The 24,400-nt window shown below is 34.3% G+C and overlaps 1 protein-coding gene across 11 annotated transcripts in view; it reads right to left on the minus strand.

Moving 5' to 3' along the window:
• Window positions 1-24,400, minus strand: part of CPEB3 (cytoplasmic polyadenylation element binding protein 3) — a 258,766-nt gene that overhangs the window by 105,067 nt on the left and 129,299 nt on the right. For 8 of the 11 annotated variants that reach the window (XM_051981647.1, XM_051981645.1, XM_051981642.1 and 5 more), the window contains exon 5: window positions 1,006-1,029. The exons of the other annotated variants lie outside the window; for them this stretch is intronic. In XM_051981647.1, the coding sequence (XP_051837607.1) occupies window positions 1,006-1,029 (24 nt within the window). The remainder of the gene's footprint in view (window positions 1-1,005; window positions 1,030-24,400) is intronic. 11 annotated transcript variants of the gene reach the window in all.

Consider the following 24,400-nt stretch of genomic DNA (forward strand, 5'->3'; position numbering starts at 1 on the left):
ACTTGCCATGTGACCTTTAGAGCAAGCTACTTTTGTGTTTCCATTTCTGGATCTGACAAATTGGAACTGGGCAGCTCTAATATAAAAAGCCCCAAATCTAACACTCACTTCCAAGAATTGTCTGAAGATCAAGTGAGAAAAAAGGCAAAGAGGTAGGAAAGCATCTTCTCAAAATCAAAGGTTATATAGACAAAGGATTGCAAAAACTTAAGTTGAAAGGGCCTCCAAATGGCACCTAATTCAATCTTTCTTGAAAGAATGAGTACCCTCTATAATGTTGTGACAATTTAGCCTATGCTTGAAGATTTCTAGGAACTAGGAAACCACCTTCCCAGGAACTTCATTCCACTTCTGAACAGGTTGTATATTAATTCAGAAATGTATATTTATTTATACAAAGTCAAAAACCTAACTTTATACTTTTTTATCCTCTAGTACTAATTCTGTTTTCTAAGGTCAAGCAGAAGTTTAATCTCATATACATATGAGCATATATAAGGTGCCAGGGGCACAAAGAAGTTCTTGTCTTCACAAGTATGTATGATACAATCATTGTTATTATTTAGCTTGGAAATCCAATTACCAAGCATTAATTAAACAAAATGAAAGCATTAAAATGCTTTCTCTCCCAAACAAATAATGCTATTATTTTTTCTTTTAAAAAATCTATTAAAAGTATAGGAAATACACTAAGTAATAGAGATTGTAGTTGGTTTTTTGTTTTATCAAACACATTCATAAAGTGTCCCAAATCTTTCTCATTTAAAATGCCCAACCATGTCACATTTTTATTAAAATTAAAATAACAGTTTATCAACACAGGATAAAAACAATTGAGCTATTAACAATAACTGAACTATTCTTCTAAAATAAGTAAACTAAGCATACTATAGCACAATAAATACTGATTCATTATCCCTCCCAGCCCAACCTCCGCCCCTCATACACAGGTATAATCACATCTACTTACAATATGGCAAGCAAAAAATTACATTTTTTAATTACCTCGTCTCCGCCCATAGCTCCTGGCTGCATGTAAACATAGAAGAAAACCATGGGTATTTTTGTCAAAACTTTGATTTTTAAAAGAAAAAAATTAAAAACTTTTCTAAATCTTCTCAGAATTAGAAATATTTGAGTTATTGCTCAGTTAGACAGTAGATTTAACTACAGAAGTGTCTTCATAAAAAAAAATCTACAAGCTAAACCATAACCTTAACACTGAAATTCACATGATCTGGACAGCCATCAGAGACATGGAGTACTTCTCACTTGATCTAAATCTTAATAATGTCTAACACAGACCATAAAAACACTTTACTCACATATATATTCTAGTAACTCAGTATTCCAGAGTAGAAAACCTGAATTAATATTTTACTAGTTGCCTTTTAAAGAATCTAATCTATTTTATCCATTTAAGTCTACAATTCCATACATACATTTAAAATAAGAGACATTCTTTAATCATATATTTTTAAAATGTAATTTATTATAATATTTTCTAAAACTATTCTTGATTCCTTAACCCCTCCAAAAAAAAACACTAAGTCTTCATCCCAGCATTCTATCTCCAAACCTTTGCTCATTCCTAGAATGACATCTAAATACTAGATCATCTCTTAAGTTCTTGCTCTTCTTGTTTTCTACTTCATGACAAAAACAGAGGTATAGAATCTAAGAAATAGAAAAGAACCTCAGAAATCATCACGAAATTTACAATATCCTTGAACTCAAACTTCACATGAAGACTCCCAGAATAAAAGGAAAATTCTCTACCTGCTGCAATAGCCCATTTTACTTTGGCCAGCTCTGTATTTTAGAATATTTCCCCTCATGAGGAACAAAAATCTTTCTGAGTCTTGCACCTGACCATTTATAGCTCTACTCTTTGAAAACTGTTTTCTGAAATCTTTAAAAAGTAGAATTCAGAACTCTTTCTCCCAAAAGAATTATTAATGCTGTTTAAATGCCCAGATGTCTTATAAAGATTTTAAAAATTTAACCATTAATATAACCTTTAAACAGGTAGGTGGCATAGTGATAAAGTCCTATATTTTGAGATAGAAATATCTGTATTTGAATCATATTTCAGACACTTGCTAGCTGAGTGACCCTGGATACATAATACATTTCCTCATCAGTAAATTGGGGATAATCTATAGCATCCATATCTCAGGATGGGCATAACAATCAAATAAGAAAACATACACAAAGCACTTTGAAAACCTTAAATATTAGCTATTAATAATTTATTTATCTATATCTTCTCTATCCATTTATTCACCTCCTTATTTGCTTGTTTATTGATTGACTGATTGATTACTAATAATTGCCTGAATTCTAAGTCTTAGGAAAAGGTTGGGATAGGCTATACAGTTCAGAACAAAAGGAAAATAATGTATTTTTTCCTACCTTTCTGGTTTGGAACAAGGCTGACCTGGGTACCAGGTAAAATTTCAAAACTGGTCAAGATTGTCATTGGTGGTAGGGGAAACTAGGTGGCACAGTAGATAGAGCACCAGACCTGATGTCAAGAGGACCTGAATTCAAATTTGATCTCGGATGCTTAACACTTCCTGACTATGTGACCCTGGGCTAGTTACTTAACTCCAATTGCCTCAGCAAAAAAAAAAAATGTTATTGGTCATCAACCATTTCTCTTTCTGTAATCTTTTCCCATCTTCTGATACTATGGGTGGTAATTTATTCCACTGGATCCTTGCAATTTTGTGTTGCCCTAAACCTCTAACTATAGCATCCATAAATCTTAGGCAATAGAAAAAAAATCTCTCCTTCTTATTGCCCCTACCAATGTACTCCATAAACAAATAAATAAATATAACTGGCACATTTTGGGGTGATATTGCGAAAAAAAAGTTCAGGCAGCATGAAAGAAGTGTTTTAGGATAGGGTTATTAAAACTCTATCACAGTACCTTAGTTACTGATTTTTCAGACATTCTCTTCTACCTCTGCACCCACAAAAAAAAGTCTCAAAGATCCAGGTTGTTTTACAGGTATTAATTCATTCTGTGCTTGGGTTTTTCCCCCTCCACTGGCTCTCATATGCCAGTCATCTGAGCACTTAAGTATTTTTTTTTTCACTAGATGAATGTTGTTTTCTCAGTGCAATCCTTGAGAGCAACAGACTGTATTAGGCTCTATTAGTAATTCCCACCCTCTTTTGCCCTCAACCAAAACCTAGCAGGGAGGGTTAAGCACCTGATAATAGGCAGATCAAGGAATATAATCAGTTGATTCAATTAATAAATGAACCAATGGAGACAGCATAGCATATTTCTTTCAAGATCCCTCTCTTTATCAAGCATTATAAACAACTCATCTGATCTTTAAGAAAATAGTTCCACAGTCAGTAGATGCATTATAAAATGATGAAGTACTTCATGAAAGAGGTTTGCAATTAGACTCATTAGAATTATATTCAAAGAAAAGAGAACTGAACACAGAGCAAAATCCAGAAATATAAAAGATAGATTTACATACAAAAGATAGATTTCATTTACATCTATTTACATAGATTTACATGCCTATGACAAGTTATTTATGAATTTTGTGATTTCATTGGATTAAAATTTTTAGAAAACAAGTTTGCAAATATTTTAAATCTAAGTTAGAAATGATCACTAACAACAGAATATTAAGACTGCATCATAGTCCCATAAATCTACTACACAGGTTAGAACTCATAGAAATTGTATTTTAAATGAGGATAAGTAAAGTAATTCCAAGAATCTTAAGAGTAAAAAGGATGACACTTAGGTCAACTAATCCAAAATATACCTTTAAAAATCTCTTTCTAAAACAAACTGTTCAAGTGGTCATCCTGCCTTTGACAAAGATCTTCAGTGAAGAAGAACCTGCCACCTCCACAATGAGAGCTTTTTATTTAAGCTTTCTGTTAACTTGGATAGAAAAAAATGATATTTTTTTTTGCATTAACCTCTAAAACTAATGTGGTATATTTCCTTCAGTTATTTATAAACATTTTCATGTGAATGGGTCTTATCAGTTTCACTAGACATTTTGGTTCACTTCTTGTGTCCTTACTAGATTGTGAGCTTTTTGAGGTCAGGAACTATATTTGCTCCTTTTTTGTATCCCCAGTGTTTAGTACAGTATCTAGAAGATAGTAGGCACTTAGTAAAAAAAAAAATTAGTTAGTAAATATTTAACTATTTATTGCCAAGGAGCTCATGCACACATACACAAAGGTGGAGAATACCTGAATGAAAAGGACTGTGTTCCACCTTGGACAGTTCTCATAATTAGGAAGTCTTTCCTCCATGTAGAGCCTAAATTTATATTCCAGCAATATCTACCCATTGTCCCTAGCTCTGCCTTCTGGGTCAAACAGACTGTCTTCCACCTCATTCACTCTAGAATCCTAACTTATCTAACTCTTGTCTCAGACTTCTAAGGAGGCATTTAAACCATATGACAACCTTCCAAATCTTAAGAGACACCAATCATTTCCCTACATAAATCTTATATTGAGATAAACATTTCTGTTTCAAATGTATTTTTCACACTTGGTAGCTATTAGACTACAAATAAGTTCACTTTTAAACTTTAGTTTTCTTATCTGATAAAATCATGTTAATAGCGTTAGAACTTCTCACATGATTTCAAGAGAGAATGAATACATGTAAATGTGTACTTTTGAAATATGTGCCTTCATAAAGTAAATTTATGTCTTGCATGACTTCACATATATAATTGATATATTGTTTGCCTTCTCCAAAAGGTGGGGGGGAAGAATTGACAATTCAAGTTTTTAAAAAATGAATGTTAATAATTAGCCTTTAAAAAGAAAATAAAAAGTGTGCCTTCGATCACTGATATAAGCTTATCAATTGCATGTACTACTTGATATAATCAGTGTTGTACTATGGTCTGCCTATCAATAAGCATAAAGAGGGCTGAAACTTCTCCAGCCAATCACCCTAAAGTCCTGTTGACAGTCCAAAATTTTTATTAGCTACATATGACAACTTTATTATCACCATGCCCTAATGAACAAGTTAATGAGCCAAAGACATCCAAATAATGACCAGTAGGTAACAATACATCTTTAAAGGAAAAGTTAATTTATATTATTAAGCTATATGTAATACAAAAATAAATTAACTCAAACAGGAAATATTCAGTCACCCTGCCGAACAGCAAAAAATGAAGGTCATCCTTGGTTTAAAATATAAATTTATCTATAAATCTTACAAAGTATAGTGGTGGATTATTGAAGTCTATCACCTTGTCAAGAGACCTACTTAAATCAGATCATGTCCAGGGCACTTAAGAAATGGAAGGAGTAATAAACAGATGAAAAACAGAGCATATTTTTCAAGGTTATAACAAATTATATTCTACATTGATGACATCAGAACCACTCATTTGGGCACTACCTTACTAGTCCTCAGTGTGCTGCATGATAAATAAATTAGCCTTTAAATAAGTATAACTGGCACTAAAGATAACTACAAGGGAAAATGGTAGCTGATTTGAATCAAGTGTCTGTAGAAAAGCTCTACCCTGGAAGCAACAATTTTGAAGGTATTAAGTGAATTATTATTAAGGTATTTGAAAGGGAGAGGGAGAGACAAAAATTGGGGGGAAATATTACGATCTAATGAACAAAATGATTAATGATTACATACTCATATATTTAGTATTCCAACTCTATAAAAGACAATAAGTTATGCCCAAATCAAAAGCCTATCTTCCAAGAATCAATGAGAGAAAGATAGGAAAGCTTTCACAAATAATATTTTACAGGAGATCAGACTTCTACAATCAAATTGACTGAAGGGTGTTAGAGAATACCAAATCCTACTGTGCTCAGTTTCTTAATCATAAAAGATGCATTTCTTTTGGTACAACAAAATATCATCATGCAAATTGTTGTGACGAGTCTCTCAAAGTCATGCAATGACTTCACATGTATAATGGGTATCATATTTCAATAGATGGGTGAGGAATTGGAGGGAAGGAGAAAATTTGTAGCTCAAAATTTTTAAAATAAATGTTAAAAATTTTTGAACAATCATATAACATTTTTTGAAAAATGCAACAGGAGTAACTTTGAAAACTCAGGTGATTAATCAAGCTAGGGATTGAACAGAGAGATACATTCTTGTCAAAAGTGTTTGCCCTTGTCGTGGAGATTATTCTGCTGAGTGTCCATAACAAAAGGAGAATCCCTATAGATGGTGACATTTGCCAGATGCTGCAGTTTAAGCAACACTGTGGTGACTGTTTGAAGCACAAGAAAACCACAAAGGCTCCTACTGAAATGTGTAAATGCTTAAGAGTCCAAACCAACTAACTACCCAGAAAAAGGCAAGTGAATAAGGAAAAGATATACCTATTGCATCGTGATACAGTGTGATCAGTGGCTCTGTAGAAGTAGAAGGAAAGGTACATATTAGCAGCAGCTGCCAAATGTGACTGACTAGTGGATTACACAGTGAGCCACAGAGCACCAAAGATGTTTTTCCCCAGACTTACATGTAGGTAGTACACTTGGAAAAGTGAAAATATGTCTTTGCTTCTGAGGAAGCCCCTTAGAAGTATGCTAATGATTCTTTGTCTACTACAATATATAAAACACAATCTCCCCTATCTCAGAGAACTTCAACATAACTTGGTATTCTAGTCAAGGCTCACCAGTTATAGATGAACGTTATTACTTGTATCTAAGATCAGAAGTAAATAAATAAAACTCAGACTAGCAGGAGATGGATGGGACACATATTTTTTTTTGTCCTTTGTCCATGCAAATAGTGTATTTGTTATCAGACTAGAGGTTATATTTTAATAATAAAGATTCTTCCTGACAAATATGGAAATATGTTTAGAAGAATTGCATATATACGACCTATATTGGATTGCTTGCTGTCTAGAAAGGGGGAGGGGAGAAGGAAAAGGAAAAAATTTAGAATACAAAGTTTTGCAAAGGTGAATACTGAAAATTATTTTTGCATATATTTGGGAAAATAAAAAGCTGTTCTAAAAAAATAAACAAGGGGAAAAAAAAGAATAAAGTTTCTTTGCTTCAGCTACAGCCAAAGAAAGAAGAATGTAAACTGTTTACATTTTTGTTTTTCTTCCTAGGTTATTTTTACCTTCTGAATCCAATTCTTCCTGTGCAACAAGAGAACTGTTCGGTTCTGCACACATACATTGTATCTACGTTATACTGTGACATATTTAACATGTATAGGACTGCTTGCCATCTGGGGGAAGGGACGGAGGGAGGGAGAGGAAAAGTCAGAACACAAGTGAGTGCAAGGGATAATGTTGTAAAAAATTACCCAGGCATAGGTTTTGTCAATAAAAAGTTATAATTATTAAAAAAAATATTCTTTGCTTCTTCAAACATCAGCAGATCTAGATGCAGGACTAGTCCATGTATGCATGAGTGTGCATACTACATATGTGTGTGTGTATGTGTACGTGTCCAAAATCCATCTTCTAAAAAGTGTATGAAATGATTCCAATTTAGCAGGATGGAGTAGTGGTGTGTCAAATTAAATTAAGGAAACTATATTACCCCTTCTGCTTGGTAACCATTAACATTTTTAAATGACCATTCTATTTCTTTATACATTTCTAGATTCTTGAACAGTTTCTCATCTGTTAAGATTTTTGGATTTCCTTTACTATCTTAGATTTTCTCTTCTGAACTTATTTTAGTTTCTTTTAAAAAATTCAATAATATTTTATTTTTCCAATTACATGTAAAGACAGTTTTTAACATTTTTTAAAAAGATTTTGACTCCCAAATTTTTTTCTCTCTTTCCCTTCCTTACTTTTCCCCTCCCCAATACAGCAAGCAATCTGATATAGGTTATACATGTACAATCATTTTAAACATATTTCCATATTAATCATGTTATAAAAGAAAATTAGAACAAAAGGAGAAAACTATGAGAAAATAAGCAAAAAAAAAAGGTGAAAATAGTATGCATCAATCTGCATTCAGATCCATAATTCTCTCTCTGCATGCCGATGGTAATTTCCATCCCAAGTTTACTAAAATTGTCCTGGATCAATGCATTGCTCAGAAGACTTACTTTAGTTTCTTGTTGTCCCCACTCAAGGTATGATACCCGTGACCAAACACAAATATTCCAGATGTGGTCCAACCAGATAGAGACTGGTAAGACTACTTCCTTCTATGTTCTTGACCTTGTACTTTTATTAATGCAACATAAACTCATATAAACTTATATTTATTAAATGTGCCAGGAATTGTATTAAGTACTAAAGCTGGAATTCAAAAGACAGTCCCTTTTCTCAAGAAGCTTATAGTCTAATTGGGAAGACAATATGTAAACAATTACATGCAAACAATCTATATTTATATGTATATACTGAGCATACATACATATACGTAAATATATAAATATATACATATATATACACCAATGTGTGTGTATGCATATTATAATTTGGGAGTAGTCTCAGAGGGGAAGGCATTACATAAAAGAGGCCTGGAAAACATTTTTTGTAGAAGATGTGACTTGAACTGACACTTGAAGAAAACCAGAAAAGTTAGGAGGTATAGGAAAGGAGAGAGAGGGTTTCAGGCATGGGAAAATAGCCAGTAAAAACACTTGAAGCTGATAAATGGAGTTTCTAGTAAGAACAACAGCTTTCTTTCGACAATTCCATTATGCTATTGACTAATGTTAACAAGCTGGCCATCAATTAAAGACTCCAGGTTATTTTTCACTACAGTCATTGCAAAGTCAGACCCATCTCATCCTATATTTGCACATTTGAGTTTTTTAATCTAAGCTCAAAACTTCATATTTGCTCTTATTAAATTCTGTTTCATTGGTTTTAGCTTAGCTTTTCAAGATTGAAAGAAAAGTGCTCTGTAAAATGCAGTCTTGTGTAAATATTTTCATATTCTTTGATGGTACAAAAGTACCATTCTCTCCATTTCTGGAAACACAGTACCATCCAAGAAGAAAACATTTCTTTTTAGGTGTATTAATTGTCCTCCTGCTGCTTTAACTCTATGTCAATTCAACAAACATTTACTAAGCATCTACAATCAGACACTGTGATAAGCATGGGGGATTCAAAGGCAATTCCTGCAAGTGTAAAAACAACCTTGAATTTCTGAAGGTCAACCCAAAAGAACTGGAGCTATTGAAGGTCCTACACCAAGGATAGCTAGGAGAGTTCCTAATAAGGGATAATAGATAATGTGTTTATTATATAGCCTAAGGAAAGCCCAAGAAGCTCACTACTAGAGGTCTGAATATCCTATACAAACTCACTGTTGGGGTTTTTTATTTGTGTTTTAATGAAATGTGGTTCAGACAGAAGGAATCTAGAAATTCAGATTATTTTGGGGGTTTTAACTCTTTTAAATGCTTGTTTAGAGGCTTGGAAATATTTTTAGGAGATGTTGTTTGGACTATTACTTTAACTAAGAGCTGCCAAGTGCTGACTCACAGAGAGAAATGTCAAACTGAAGTTACAAAATGGAACTTTCCCTCGTTAGTGTGTGATGAGAGGCTCTGCTCATTAGAAAATGGGCCTCCAGGAATTGGTGACTATTTTTCCATGTGATTTTTTTTTTAGCTGCCTACAAAATCAAAGGCCAACTTGTCTTTTTCAATTTTGTTGATTTTTTACATGAATCAAATTATAAAACACTTCAAAGATTTTCCATTTTTAAATTACTCATCTAGAAACAAAATGAAGGGAGGGGAAATGGTGATCCCTCCAAAGTCCATATAAAACAGGAAAAAAAAAATTTGAAAAATTCCAAAAGAATGAAGGCCAACAATTGTCTCTTTTTTTAAAAGAAAAAGTTTCATTTGAGATTAATTGCTTATAACAGCCTATTAGAAGATTCAGACACTTCAAGTGTTTTAGGAAATGAACTTTTAATTTTAGAAAAAGAAACACATTAAAATGGAACATAACTCATCATGCAAGCAGAAGAACTAGGGCCAAATCCTGCCTCTGACTTGTACTTCTTGTGCAAATGTGAGCAAATCACTTTTTCTGGGCCTCATTTACCTTACTAGTAAAAAAGCAGGTTAAATTTGCTGGCCTCTGCAGTTGCTGACAGTTCCACTTCTATGAACCAAAGATTTCAAATTAGCTACTTTATACACACTTCCTCCCTGGGTACTTAAACATCTCTTCTGAATTAGAAATGATTATTATTTGTTATAACACACATCCAAGGAAGCAATGGGTAGATGATTGCCACATGAGCCAAGAAGATTTGGTTTCAAGGCCTACCCCTGACACATCCCTGTGGTGTGATCCTGGGCAAGTCATATAACTTCTTTTTGTACCTGGGCAATTCTAAAATAATAAGCTGCCTGACAGGTACTAATCTTCACAGATTCATAGGGAGAGGGGACAAAGAAATCATAGGTGGTCTATGAAAAATAAATACTTGCTAAATAATAGTAATTTCAATCATATACCACCTCCCCCCCCCCTCAAGCCTCTACCATGAAAGCATTAGCATAGACAGGCCCAGAGAAGCCGAGAATGGCTTCACCTGAGGACACTTTGCATTCCCAGGATCTAGCACAGTACTAAGCACACAGTAGGTACTTGAGAAATGCTTATTGAATTGAACTGAATCTCCCAAGGGGGCTGAGTATGACTGGTACTAACAGGAAATCTTTACACCAATGAAATGTTTTGAAATATTAATAGCAATAATAAATACATTGGAAATTGATGCCTAAAAATATAATCTTCATAATCTTGAAGGGGGAGGGAAACTGTTCCCTTTACTGAAGCTGTTTTCCCTTTAAGATTATCACTCTGAAACCATGTTCCCTTTACTGAAACTGTTCCCTTTAAAATTAAATTGTGTCCCCTTTTTGATCTGAGAGATCAGGATCTCCCAGGCTCCAAGGAGTCTAGAGAGAGGGCCCATCTTCCCAGGATGAGAGAAGCAACACTATTCAAGGGCAAATCAACTCCCATTGATCTTTTTGAAATTCTAAATTCTGGTTCAATTGAGAAATCCTGGTCTGATCAGGTCAAACTGTCCCAGCCCCCCACCAAGAGCTACCCTTATAACAGGTTTCCTTAATTAAACTCACTTCTTGCAGAAGCCCAAGCAGCTTTCTAGGACCCTGCTTGCTGAGAAGACTCTCTTCTCAATGCCAGATTCCATTTCCCTAATAGGACTTTGCCATTATAGAATCAGTCTCTAAGTAAACATTTTCTATCCAACAATAAACTTTCATTTTTGCCAATTAATAATTCAGGGTTTCATGAATTCTTTCATGAAGAACCTTTGCACCGATTGTAAGGGGATTTCAACAACTCTCTGACTGCCACTAACCTCATCAATCTCAAATTTGAAAGGTCACTTGTCAAGCTGCTCCCCCCATATTCTGTACCCTAAAAACTCTTGACATTCCCCTCCATTTTTTCCTGCTTTGTTCTAGTCTCTATAAATAGGTAATACTTCTGTTGGTAGCCAATGCCAAATCCTCTACTTGTGTCCTTGATCCTATTCCCTGTCTCCTATAATAACATTTTCCTTTAATTTCCAACAGCAAGTCCTAATTTGCAGTTTCCTTCTGCCTACTGACCTTTACCTGCTACCTAAAAACATACTGAACCTTCCCTATTCTTAGAAAAACTTCACTTCATCCTATCACATCTTCAAGCTTTCATCCTATTAATTTCCCTCCTCCACAGCCAAATGCTTTTTTGTATCCTCTGCTCTTTCTTCTCCTATCTGACCACTCCTCTGGCTCCTTTCCTGGATTATCACTGATATCTTGCCTCTATTTGTAGATATACTTTAGGTCTCCACCCCCAAACTCTTTTTTTCTCACTCCACACTCTTCTTTTTGGTGATTTCTTCATCCTTCCCGGGAATAACCATCTTTATAAAGGTGATGCCTAAAACTATATATATATCTTCCTCTAACTACTTTCCTCAGTTCCAATAGTACATCTCAGCAATTGCCTATCAGAAATATCCAACTGAGTGTTCCATAGGCATCTCAAACCCAACATGTCCAAAATAAAACTAATCTTCTCCATCAGATTTATTTTTCTAAATCTCTATCTACCAAGAATGCTACTATCACCCAGATTCACAACCTTGGAACCCAGCCCCCATTTCCTCTGAACCTCAACCTTCTCCTAACCCCACATAAATTCAATTAATATCCAAGTTTTTCTTTTATTTTTACATCTAAGACATATCTCTCATATACATGATTTCTCCACTCATATGACTACCATCCTAGTTCAGCCTTTGATCATCTCTCACCTGCACTATGGCAATGACCTCCAAAAGAAGTCCAAATTGGAGTTCTAGATGCTAGTCTCTTTCCTTCATTAATAAGACCTCCACAGAAAATTATCTTCCCAAAGCGTAATTTGTGTAATTTCCCTGATCAAGAACCTTTAGCAGCAATTTATGTCTGTAGAATAAAACAAACTTCTCAGTTAAACCTTTAAAATCCTTCAGAATATGGTTCCAGCTCAATTTTCTAACCTTAATTTACACAATTGCCCTTCATGCCTACTATATTTCAGCCTATTGGTCTACCTGCTGTTATTGAACTCAGCATTCCATTTTCTGCCTCTATGCCTTTGCAGAGGCTTTCTCCCATGCATTGGTCTATCTAATTTAATCCTTTTTTGATGATTTAAAAAATTTTAGTATCTCAGATCAATAATGTATAGCAGGTAATATGTTATATAATCCTATAAAAAAGACAAAAAGGCTTATTTGAATGATTATAACCTTTTAAAAGTTTTCCCAAAGTTGTGAAATGATCCAACCATTTTGAAGAACAATCTGGAACTATGCCCAAAAGACTATAAAACTGTGCATACTCTCTTTGACCCAGCAGTGCCATTGCTGGGTCTGTCTCCCAACAAAATCATAAGGAGAGAAAGGGAACCACATGTGCAAGGATATTTGTAGCAGCTATTTTTGTGGTAGCAAAGAATTGGAAAAGGAGTGGATGCCCATGAGTTGGGGAATGGCTGAACAAGTTATGGTAACATGAAGGTAATGGAATATTATTGTTCTATAAAAATAATGAACAAATTGATTATAGAAAGGCTTGGAAAAATTTATATGAACTGATGCTGAGTGAAACAAGCAGAACCAGAAATACACTGTACACAATAACAAGAAGAATGTGCAATGATCAACTATAAAAGGCCTGATTTTTTCTCAGTAGTTCAATGATCCAAAGGAATCCCAATAGACTTTGGACAGAAAATGCCATCTGCAGTCAGAGAAGGAACTAAGGAGAGACTGAACACACGCTATGATCATTTCTTTTTTGTTTTTTAATCTCTCCCATCGTTTTTTCCCTCTGATTTTTCTCTCCCAACATAATTCATAAAACAATTTGTATTAAAAATAAACTTTTTTAAAAAGAAAGAAAATTTTCCCAAATAGATGTTTAATAATTTCTTGTCATGTCATCATAGCCTATACATAGTAAAGGAAAATATACAATTGGTTAAGAGTTCTCACTCACACAAGCTTTATTGTGATATAAATCAGATACAAATGAAAACTCTCAGAGACAACAAAAATATATAGTCTCAGTGGCAAACTATAAAAGATTAAGATGTTACTGTGAATATTCAATTTTTAAATAAACCAAAATGAGGGATGTTGCCATAATTTGAAATCAACTCCTGGTTCTACTCACAACATCTGTTAGGTTGGTTATCCTTAAAGATATATAGGCTGGTGAGTATTGCTCACAGAGAAAGGACTTGGAAAATTATCTTTCACCTTAAAATTTTTAATTCCTCAAATGAATATTTATGAATAACTTCAGAAATCTCATCACCAATCAGAAAATTACTAGTCTCTTCCCCCCCTTAAAGCCAATTGTCCTACTGGCTGATCTAGTTTTCACCACTCATGTCTAATCAACCTCTTAGGTGTTAACTATATCTCTTCTTAGTCTCTAAAATATTATACTCAGACTGGTGTCTTTGTAAACATTAATACGAACAAAGTCACCACTGGAGATGAGTTTATATGCTGAAAAATTAAAGCACTGAGAACATCAGTGCTTTCTGTCAATGCTATTTGAGCTGCTAAACTGCACATAAAATGATGAGAAATTTTCTAAACAACAGACACCCACCTTACCTTGCTGACCACATGGTGTCTTACTATAGAGTGACAAGATTTTAGAGCAAGCCTCTGAAATAAGAAATGATGATTCCAAAAATAAACCCCCAACAACAACAAATCTTGGGAGCTGGAAGGAATCTTAATGAATTATATAGAATAAGCTTCTCATTTTAAAAATAGCTTCCATTTACATGGTGACTTAAAGGTTACTAATGAATTAAAAGGCCATTTTACAAAGGAGGAAGATGATCCAGAGAAATGACTTATCAAAGGTTACCCAATAGTAGATCACTTTTTTCTGACAATAGTTTCAAAGATTTACAACCCTAATTTCCCAAGTATCCACCACCTTGTCTTCACCCTCTGCCATTATGATGCTTCTAGTTTATTGTGACTGAGAGACTATTGGAAAGGAGTTCTCATTTTCCTATATAGAGAAATAAAAATCATTTCTCACTAGCACCATTCTTGGAGATATATTCATTTCCTTACAAGATGAAAGGATTAAACACTCACAAATGGTTAACTGGGATATAGAAATATACAAAAGGTTACAGGGCCAGAGCTGGAAGCCAAAGTCAGGAAATGTAACTCCAACCTGAATAATCAAGATTCATATCAAAAGAATGACATACCTCCTAACATCCTCTCTTAGAGATAGATTATGAGTATGAAATATTGCATATATTGTCAGAAATGGCTACTGTGTTGTGAAGGTTTGCTGAAATGCCAGATCCCTACTCCCTCTAATTTTTAAAATTTTGTTACAAAGGAGGTTTGTTGGAAAGACAAAGAAGATAGTTTTTATTTAGAAATGAAGTTGATAGACAACAAATAATACACACAAAAAAATTCTATATTGGAGGATAGTTCCCTGAGAAATATGGTATGACTCTTAATTATGTTGCCAATAAAATTAAGGCATCTTCCTAAAATCCTAGAGATATACCAATTGAAAGTATCAGTTCAAAAACAGCTTTGTCATCATGACTAGCACAGCCTAGAATGACATATACAAAGAGAAAGAGGGCATTCTGCACAAAGGTAGGAAAAGGAAAGTTCAATAGGGATGTATCATTGTCTATACAGCACCATCCAGGGAAGATGATCTTCTAATCTGAATAGTTTGATCCATTTGCCAACTATACCCTCTGGGATGGATTCATATTAGCTGACATTTATACATACATACATATATATATGCACATATGTATACACACACACACACACACACACACATATATATATATAGCATCTTAAAAGTTCATCAACAACTTTATATAATTCATTTGCTAAGCTACTAGCTAGCATAGCTTTGTGATGGTGCCATTTCAAATAAACCAATTTCTTCCATTCCACCTCTATTGACATCAAAATACCACATGATCTAAATGTGATTTCCAAGAAGATTTTCCCAACAGAAAGACAGTTGCTGACCAAATGATATAAATCAGGGGTCCTCAAACTATGGCCCTTGGGCCAGATGCAGCAGCTGAGGACATTTATCCCCTTCACCCAGGGCTATGAAGTTTCTTTATTTAAAGGCCCACAAAACAAAGTTTTTGTTTTTACTATAGTCCAGCCCTCCAACAGTCTGAGAGACAGTGAACTGGCCCCCTATTTAAAAAGTTTGAGGACCCCTGGTAGAAATATTCTGGCCATCTTAGCAGTTAAAATTTCCCCTATGTAAATTTAGACTTTGGCATTCTCATTTATCACTCAATCTCTCTTTAGTTTGCTTCGCTTAAATTAGTTCCCCAGAACCTAACCAGTACCAGGTAAACTGACAAAAGCTAACTACCAGACTCTGGACCTAATATGATTTCACTGTGGCACAGGCACCAGAAGGCTCCAGTCTTCAACACAAGTGGGTTTCCTTGTACAGCTCTATTATTAAGAGGTAAAAAGCATAAGAGTAAAGTCATGTTAGAAGGAACTTCTGCAACAGAATCAATCTTAAGGACACAGATTGAATCCTTTATTAACAGCCTCATTTTTCAACAAGAGAAACTGAAAATTGCACTGGAAGCATTCTGGCTTAGTGGCAGCAAGAGATTAAAAGAGTAATAGGAAATTCGCTTATTAAAATGTTATGGGTGATTTAATGGCACTAAGCAGTAGTATCAGTTTTAAAAGAAGGAAGCATATTGTTTTGGAACTAATTTATTTTAAGAATATTGGGTAAGTGGCAAGTCTCATTGATTTATCACAGCGATCTTCATTTTCTTTCCTCTGCATACATCAATATGTGAGACTTGAGGCTTTTCAGAACAGCAAAGGTCTGGATATTATTTTTAGAGGCTTCTCTATCAATTTTCCCCAAAGATTTGCCTACTGTTATTAAAGATGCAAGTTTGTCATAAGGTCTTTCAGCACTAGCTCACTTATCCTCTTAAACTCAAGCTGTCCTTCCTTCTTTTTCTCTCCCCCAACTCCACCCTCCCTTTCTAATACTATCTGATATATCCCACTTCAAATTGGTAATAAATTAAATAATAAAAATAATTAAATAAATAGTAAAAAGATGGGTGATTAATAAGAAATGATAAGAAATAAGAGATAATTAAATAAAAAATTGATTTCAAATAAATAATGAGTAAAATTATACTACCTACTTGCTTAAGTTAACTGAAGTCAGTAAAGTAGTAGTATAAAGAGGAAGAACCTTAGAGGAGTTTTGATACATTGAAATGTCAACATGGCAGATATTTGCAAGTAATTGATTATAAGGGATAAATAAAAAATCTGATTTTTAAGGGATCAATTTTTAGGTAATTACCATTAGGCCAAAAGAACAGTAGTATGTTTGATCCCCTCATAAAGTAAATAAAAAGATGAACTAAATAGGAAAATCAAGATTTCTATTTTAGATATCTTCAAATTGAGGCAGGTGTCAGAGAGGAATATTGAAGTAAAAATGCTGTCTGGTCATCTGAAAGTGTTAGATTAAATTCTTACATCATTTGTTAAGTATCTATTACATGTCAAGCACAATTGCTGAGTACTGGACGTACAAAAAAATAAAACAATCCTTGTTCTCAAGCCATTTATATCCTACATAAAAGATATGATAGTATACATAAACACTAAGAAGGAACAAATTAAATATAACAGACATTCAAAATAATACAATGTAAAAAAAAGATAAAGCTAATAGCAGGGAATGGGGAAGACAAGGAATCAGAGGTAGAGGGCTGAAACTCTGAAAAGGTGTGCTTGAATCAAACAACAGAGCACTTAAGGCTAATTACCTATTTGATCTGAGATAATGGCTCTATATACATATATTTAGGTGAGATGGTGATGTGATGGCTCTCCTCACCACTGGTGTTTGCTGAATGTTTGATGGTGAGGTAATCATAGACAAGGATTGGAGGGCTGAGGGAGAGAGGTCAGGGTCACTTGGCAGCAGTACAAGGAGGAGAGAGGTTGGAGACTCCCAACTCCAGGATCCAGTATACATCTTTGGCAAGCCGTGTGGCAGCTTGCCTGCCTCCTTCACTTCTCCCTCTAAAGACCAAGAACCTTGATTGATCCTAACTCTGACTGATCCTGAGACTCTCCAGGGAGCTAGCCTGGACATTAGAATCAGGAAAGGTGAGAAAGGAGTTAGATTTTGAGATGCTGAAGTAAAAGCTATTAAGTTAAAGCCACAATAATGGATAGGTTACTAAAAAATTAAACAAGCAATGATATCTTGGGAGCCATGCCCAGTTAAGCGACATAAAGAATAGGAGGAACAAACAAATAAAAAAGAAGTTTCTTATTAGCATAAGAGAAAAACCAAAAAGTTATATTATCAAAAAGGTTTCCAGAAGGAATTGGTGAAAAAGTACTAAGAAAAGCTGATTTGATGTTTGCAAGAAGAGGATATATGGGTATACACTTGGAAGAAATATTTTTTGTTCAGCTGTTAAAATTGACACAAGGGTATGACAAAGTAGGTAAATAGTGAAAGTAGTAGGGACATGTCAGAGAAAAACAAGAAAATACATGATACAACTATGAGCTGGTAATGATATCAAGCCACAAAAATGAAAATGAGGAAACCTGAACATTTTTTAAAATGATTAAGACTGAAAATACTTTAAAGGGGAAAGTCTGAGATTGTAAAAGAATGGATTTCCAATTTTTTTTAACCAGACCTATGATATAATTGGTGTAGGAAACTTTGTTTACCAATGTAGATTGATACTTGCACAGATTGTGACTTGTAGTCTTAAGAGAGTTGACTGGTTATACAACCAATAGGACACTCAAGAGATGTAACTCAGAAGCTAGATATTCCTGACTAAAAGACCAGCTTACCATCCAGAACCCATATCTTGACCCCAAAGGGTGTCTGAGAAAAGAGGCATTAAGTTTTATCTTTTCTGGAGAGTCAAGTATAGGAGTTTGTCTCCAACATAACCATACCTATTCTTATTTCATAATACATTCCTCCCCCAACCTTCTTTTTTTTTTCTGTAATTCAAACTTCTCAATTGTGCCCTTCTGAGTTAAGCTGTGGCTTCTAGTTCAGTTTACAATCTAGAATAAGCTATAAACTACAATAGAAAAAGCTATGCAGGTGCTATTGGAAACATCCCCACATCCATCCACCCAGTATACCCACCACCCCTTTTCTTCTCCTAGACTGCAGGAATTATTTATCAGAGGGTAGACTAGATTACCTAAATAGTGTCATATGACTAAGAACCCTGCCTCTTTTCTTTTGAAGTGAGAGAGTCAATAGATAGGTAATGCATGGGTTGCAATCTACATTTTGGAGCTCTCCCCAAAATTCAGCCCTCTTCTGAACTTCCTTACTACTGCTGAGAGCACCACGGTTTTTCAATTGCCCAGATTTGGATCTTTGAGGTCATCTGCACTTCATTTTTTCTTCTCCCACCTCACAAAGCCAAAGTCCAAGTCTTGTTATTTCTCCATCCACATTTCTTGTAACTCTACCCTTCTTTCTGTTCACAAGCACTGGTTCGAGCCTCTATTGGCTATCTCCTAGACTTTATCAATAGCCTTGACTCAGTGTCAGGAAGACCTGACCTTGAATCCCACCTCAGACATTTAATGGCTGCGTGATCTTGGATAAATCAGTTAATGTCTTTCAATCTCAGTTTCTCCATTTGTAAAATGAAGATAATAGCATCTACCCTCATAAGGTTATTAGGACCAAATAAGATTATACATGTAAAGCTCTTTGCAAGCCTTAAAGAACAATATAAATGTTTATGTAAAAATTATCATTATAGACTAATTGGTTTTCCTACCTCAGTTCTTTTCTTTCTCCAATCCTCCATATAGCTGCCAAAAGGATTTTTCCAAAGCACAGTTTTGACCGTGTTATCTCACCTACTCAAAGAGACTCCCTCTCCAATGATTCTAGAGCTAAATGTTCTATTATTTCATCTATAAATCATTCTTTTAAAATGTTTTATCTAAGTTATATTATACATAATTAGAACAGTAGTTCATGTAATTTATAAGTAAATAGATCCACATAGGAGAGTACACGTAAAGATATTTAAATAATAAAATTATTATTAAATGATGTTTAAATTGTTAACTATTAAATAGTTATTAAATTAGCTAGTTATTAAATAATGAGGTAAAGATATTTAATAATAATGCTATTATTATTAAACTTATTTATACACTCCCCTTTTGTCATTGCTGAGTCATTTCAGGGGTATTCAACTCTTGGAGACCCCATCTGGGGTTTCCTTGGCAAAGATATTTAAATAGTTTGCCATTTCCTTCTCCAGCTTTATTTTACAGATGAAGAAACTGCGGCAAACTAGGCTAAAAGACCTCTCCAGAATCACATGCTAGATTTGAACTCTGGAAGAATAGTCTTTCTGACTTCAGGCCAGATATTCTATGTACTACACCACCTTGATGATCCAAGTACACTTCCCCCATCCGTGTTTATTTACTTATAAATTGACATTAATGTAAACTACAAATGATCCAAAAAAAAAAAAAAAAAAAGACTGGAGATCACTGTATTACTATCACTCATTTCAGATATTCAGAAGGTTAAAATATATGTTTGAGAGTAAAGATGAGAGAACTAATACATTGTAATGAACATTAGGAAATTCATAACAAAAAACAATTCTTTATAAAGTGAGAGGAAAAAATAATTCTAAAACAATCACTGTGATGACTCTAGGATAATAGATAATCGAACTGGACAGGCTCTACAAATGAGGTTGCTGAGTTTCAATGTGAGATCTCCAATTCCCTTCCTCCTCTATACCATGCTAGAAATTCTAAGAAAGACAAAGCTGACAAAGAGTGGGGTCAGAATTGTTGAGTAATAGATGACACAATGGCTAGAGGGTGGAGTTTGTAGTTGGGAAGATTTGTGTTCAAATACAGCTTCAGATACTTGCTCAACACTGAGTCCTTGAGCAATCTTTGTTTGCCTCAATTTCCTCATCTGGAAAATGGAGATGATAATAATAGCATCTCCCTCATAGGTTTGTTTTGAGGATCAAATGAGAAGATTTAAAAAGTGCTTAACACAGTGCCTGGCACATAGTTATTTATTTAATTTAATTTTAATTTAATATTTATTTAATAATAAATGCCAGTTATTACTATTAACATAATGAGACAAGCAACCCACCTCTTGACAGAGAAGGACTCATAAAGCAGATTGAGACATACATACATATGTGTGTATATGTATGTATTTATATAGAATATAACTAATATAGCCAAAGTGGAAATTTGTTTTGATTATGAGTATGAACCAAAAAAAATGATTAGGAATAGCAAAGAGCCAAGATGAAACATAGATAGTATGTTTATATAATGAGGTTGGGTCAACAGGTTTTTCTTGTTAGAACAAATATTTTTCAGCTTTGGAGAAATAACTATGACAAGTGGAGAGGAAGGTCGTAGCACACTGGCAGAGGACCACTGATGAGAAGTATCCCAGTTATATGTGAAACAAGTGTTCTCATTAAGAAGGAAGGCCTCTAGTAGCTTCCCACAGAGCCCTCTGAGTGGGAAGGGTCAAATATGTATGTACGTGTGTGGGTTTATATACGTGTATATATGTATGTATATCTCTCAGTTCTTTGAGATGATGAGAACAGCAGCAGCTGCCGCTGCTGTGATTTCCTGGGTATCCTTTGGGAGTCAGGTAATTTAGATCATTCACAAATCAGATATATATACATGGGAAGACTACTTATATCACTGAATGAAGCAAGCCACACTTATAATCCCTTTCGTTATGACACTCTGAGGAGAAAAGAGTATACTAATGATCAATTCTTATGGCAAGGTAGTAAGCAGTGGCAATAGGAAAGATGGCAATGACTAACTTGCACAACATGTGAACAATTGCCCAAAAGCAATTCTTGGCTAACCAGCTTTAGTTTGCCAACACTTTGTATGAGAATAAGATGGATTTAATTCTCCATGAATTTGTGATTTCACTCGAGTTGATACTGTCCTTCCCTCCACTCTCCATTAATCAACCAATATAGATAGCAACCTAGTACAGATACACTCTCTCCTTTTGCACCATTCTAGCCTATATTCTTTCTATGAATTCTCCCTACAGGAGCCACTTAATGTAATCTTTTAATATTTTACAGTTACAAGTCAAAACTGAGGCTATTATCCCTTATCCATTATACGTGACTGACCCACCTCCATTTCTGGTCATTCAAGTCCTTGATACAATCTTTTGCATCACTTTTCTCCTGCAAGTCATTGTTGGATACAAGCTAATAAGCTACAAGCCTGCTTAATCTTTGTCCTCTGAGTCACCTGCAAATTGAGGGTGTGGGTGTTTCATGAGTCACAGCCATACAAAATGACTGGAAGAATTTGGTTGGGAGGAAGGGGATAGGACCTGGTTTTCTGACTGGTTTGGGGGCACTCACAGTGAGGAAACTCCCTCTAAATGCAAAGCTTATTAATTTAAATCTTAGTGAGTTATCTGGGGGAGCGAGGGAAAAAAAAATCCTCAGAAATGACTTGTCAATGTCAATGGGAATGGAAGCAGGACTGAATACAATTATTCCTAACACTGAGATCCAGATCTCTATCTATACTACACTCTCATGCAAGAATACTTATCTTTAAAAAGGGTGACTTTTACAGTGGAGAATTACACCTTGGGATCATTTAGATCTCCCATGCCCTTGAAGAAATGAGTTTTGATTTAATTTCTTTCTCCTATAGAAGTCTAGTCTCAACTCACTGTTTACAATGCCCATATAGGCATTGATGAGCTAACTGAACAGGCTGCCCATCCAATAGCATATGATGAAAAATGCATTTTTCATTTCCTTGGTTTTTCTTATATATTACAACGCTTATTTCTTGAGTGCTCATGCATCTTAATGAGAGAATTCCAAGGCTATACATGATAAGCTCAGTATCATTCATCAACAGCAAGCAAGCACACTACTAGAACCTCTCTATCATTAATTAGTAGACAGAATGATGAAAATTAAAGGGGAAAAAGTTTTCAAGAAAATTAAAAGGAAATATGGAGAAGCAAAACATCCAAGCAACTGCAACTAAAATTAAGAAACAATTTTCTATTTAGGGTTTTCCCTACAATAAAATTTTGTAATTTGGACTAATTGGTGAGGTCATGCTGAATCAGGGAAAAATCTTAATTATAGAATATTTTAAAAGAAATGGAGTTTAATTACTTCCAAATAGCAACCAGAGCTAAAACTAGGCTAACATCTTATTAGATGTTACTTAATAAAGGTCCTTAGGGAACTGAGTATAAAGGCTTTGAATGAATTGCAGTCAGGATACTAGCAACAATGGGCATCTAGTGATATTTTCTAATATGTTGGGGGTACTTAAAAAGTTTATTCTAAAAAAATCTAAACACTTTCCCATACAACTTTTCATACCATCAATTTGCTTAACAAATTCATTTACTAAATATGCAGCGTTAAATTTTAGAATAGTCTCTATTCTAATAATCCAGATTTTCAATCAAATAGAATTTTACTAGATTCTCATGTTCACTTTTCAAAAGCAAGAAAATTTGGGAGAAAGAGAGAGATAATCAAAGACAGTTCAATATTGAATTAATAGTTCAAGCTTTTTCAGGAGTATAGTAATGAGCAGTGACTTACATATGCATGTTAGTTAAGTTATTGTAAACTTAAAATAAAAAGCAAATTGTACATAATAGAAATTAATTTCATATATAATATTTTTTCTTTTCTATTTTACAAATGAAAATGCTCATTTTATTTGGTAGTAAAGAATAAAATAAATTTTAAAACAAAACAAAATATTACATAAAATAAAAATGACAATTTTACCTAAATTAACCTGCTTATTCAGTCCAATCAAACTGCCAAGAAATTACTTTACAGAGCTAGAAAAATAATAATAAAATTCATCTGGAAGACAAAAGGCCAAGAATTTCAAGGAAGTTGGTGAAAAAATACAAATGAAGACGGCCTAGCTGTACCAGATCTAAAACTATATTATAAAGCAGCAGTCATCAAAACCATTTGGTACGGGCTAAGAAATAGAGTGGAAGAGTGATCAGTGTGGAAATGGATCTCTTCGATAAAGAGAGCTAATTCAGTTTCAATTGATCAAGGATGGACAGAAGCAGCTATACCCAAAGAAAGAACATTGGGAAATGAATATAAACTGCTTGCATTTTTGTTTTTCTTCCCGGGTTATTTATACCTTCTGAATCCAATTCTCCCTGTGCAATAAGAAAACTGTTTGGTTCTGCACACATAATTGTATCTAGGATATACTGTAACCTATTTAACATGTAAAGGACTGCTTGCCATCTGGGGGAGAGGGGGGAGGGAGGGGAAAAATCAGAACAGAAGTGAGTGCAAGGGATAATGCTGTAAAAAATTACCTTGGCATGGGTTCTGTCAATAAAAAGTTATTTAAAAAAAAAAAAAAAAAAAGGAAGAGTGATCAGTGGAAGAGGTTAGGTTCACAAGACACAACAGTCAGTGACTTACAGTAATGTAGTGTTTGATAAACTCAAAGACTCCAGCTTCTGGATAATAACTCACTATTTCACAAAAAAAAAAAAAAATTTGTGGGGAAAATTGGAAAATGGTATGGCGGGAATTAGGCACTGACCAACATCTAACAAACATCCTATTTCAAGATAAGGTAAAAATTGGTTCATGATTTTGACATAAAAGATGATAATATAAGCAAACTGAGAGAACAAGGAATCTATTTCTCAGATCTCAGAGAAGAAAGGAATTTATGG

This window comes from Antechinus flavipes, chromosome 2 (genome assembly GCF_016432865.1).
Source record: "Antechinus flavipes isolate AdamAnt ecotype Samford, QLD, Australia chromosome 2, AdamAnt_v2, whole genome shotgun sequence".
Taxonomy (NCBI): domain Eukaryota; kingdom Metazoa; phylum Chordata; class Mammalia; order Dasyuromorphia; family Dasyuridae; genus Antechinus; species Antechinus flavipes.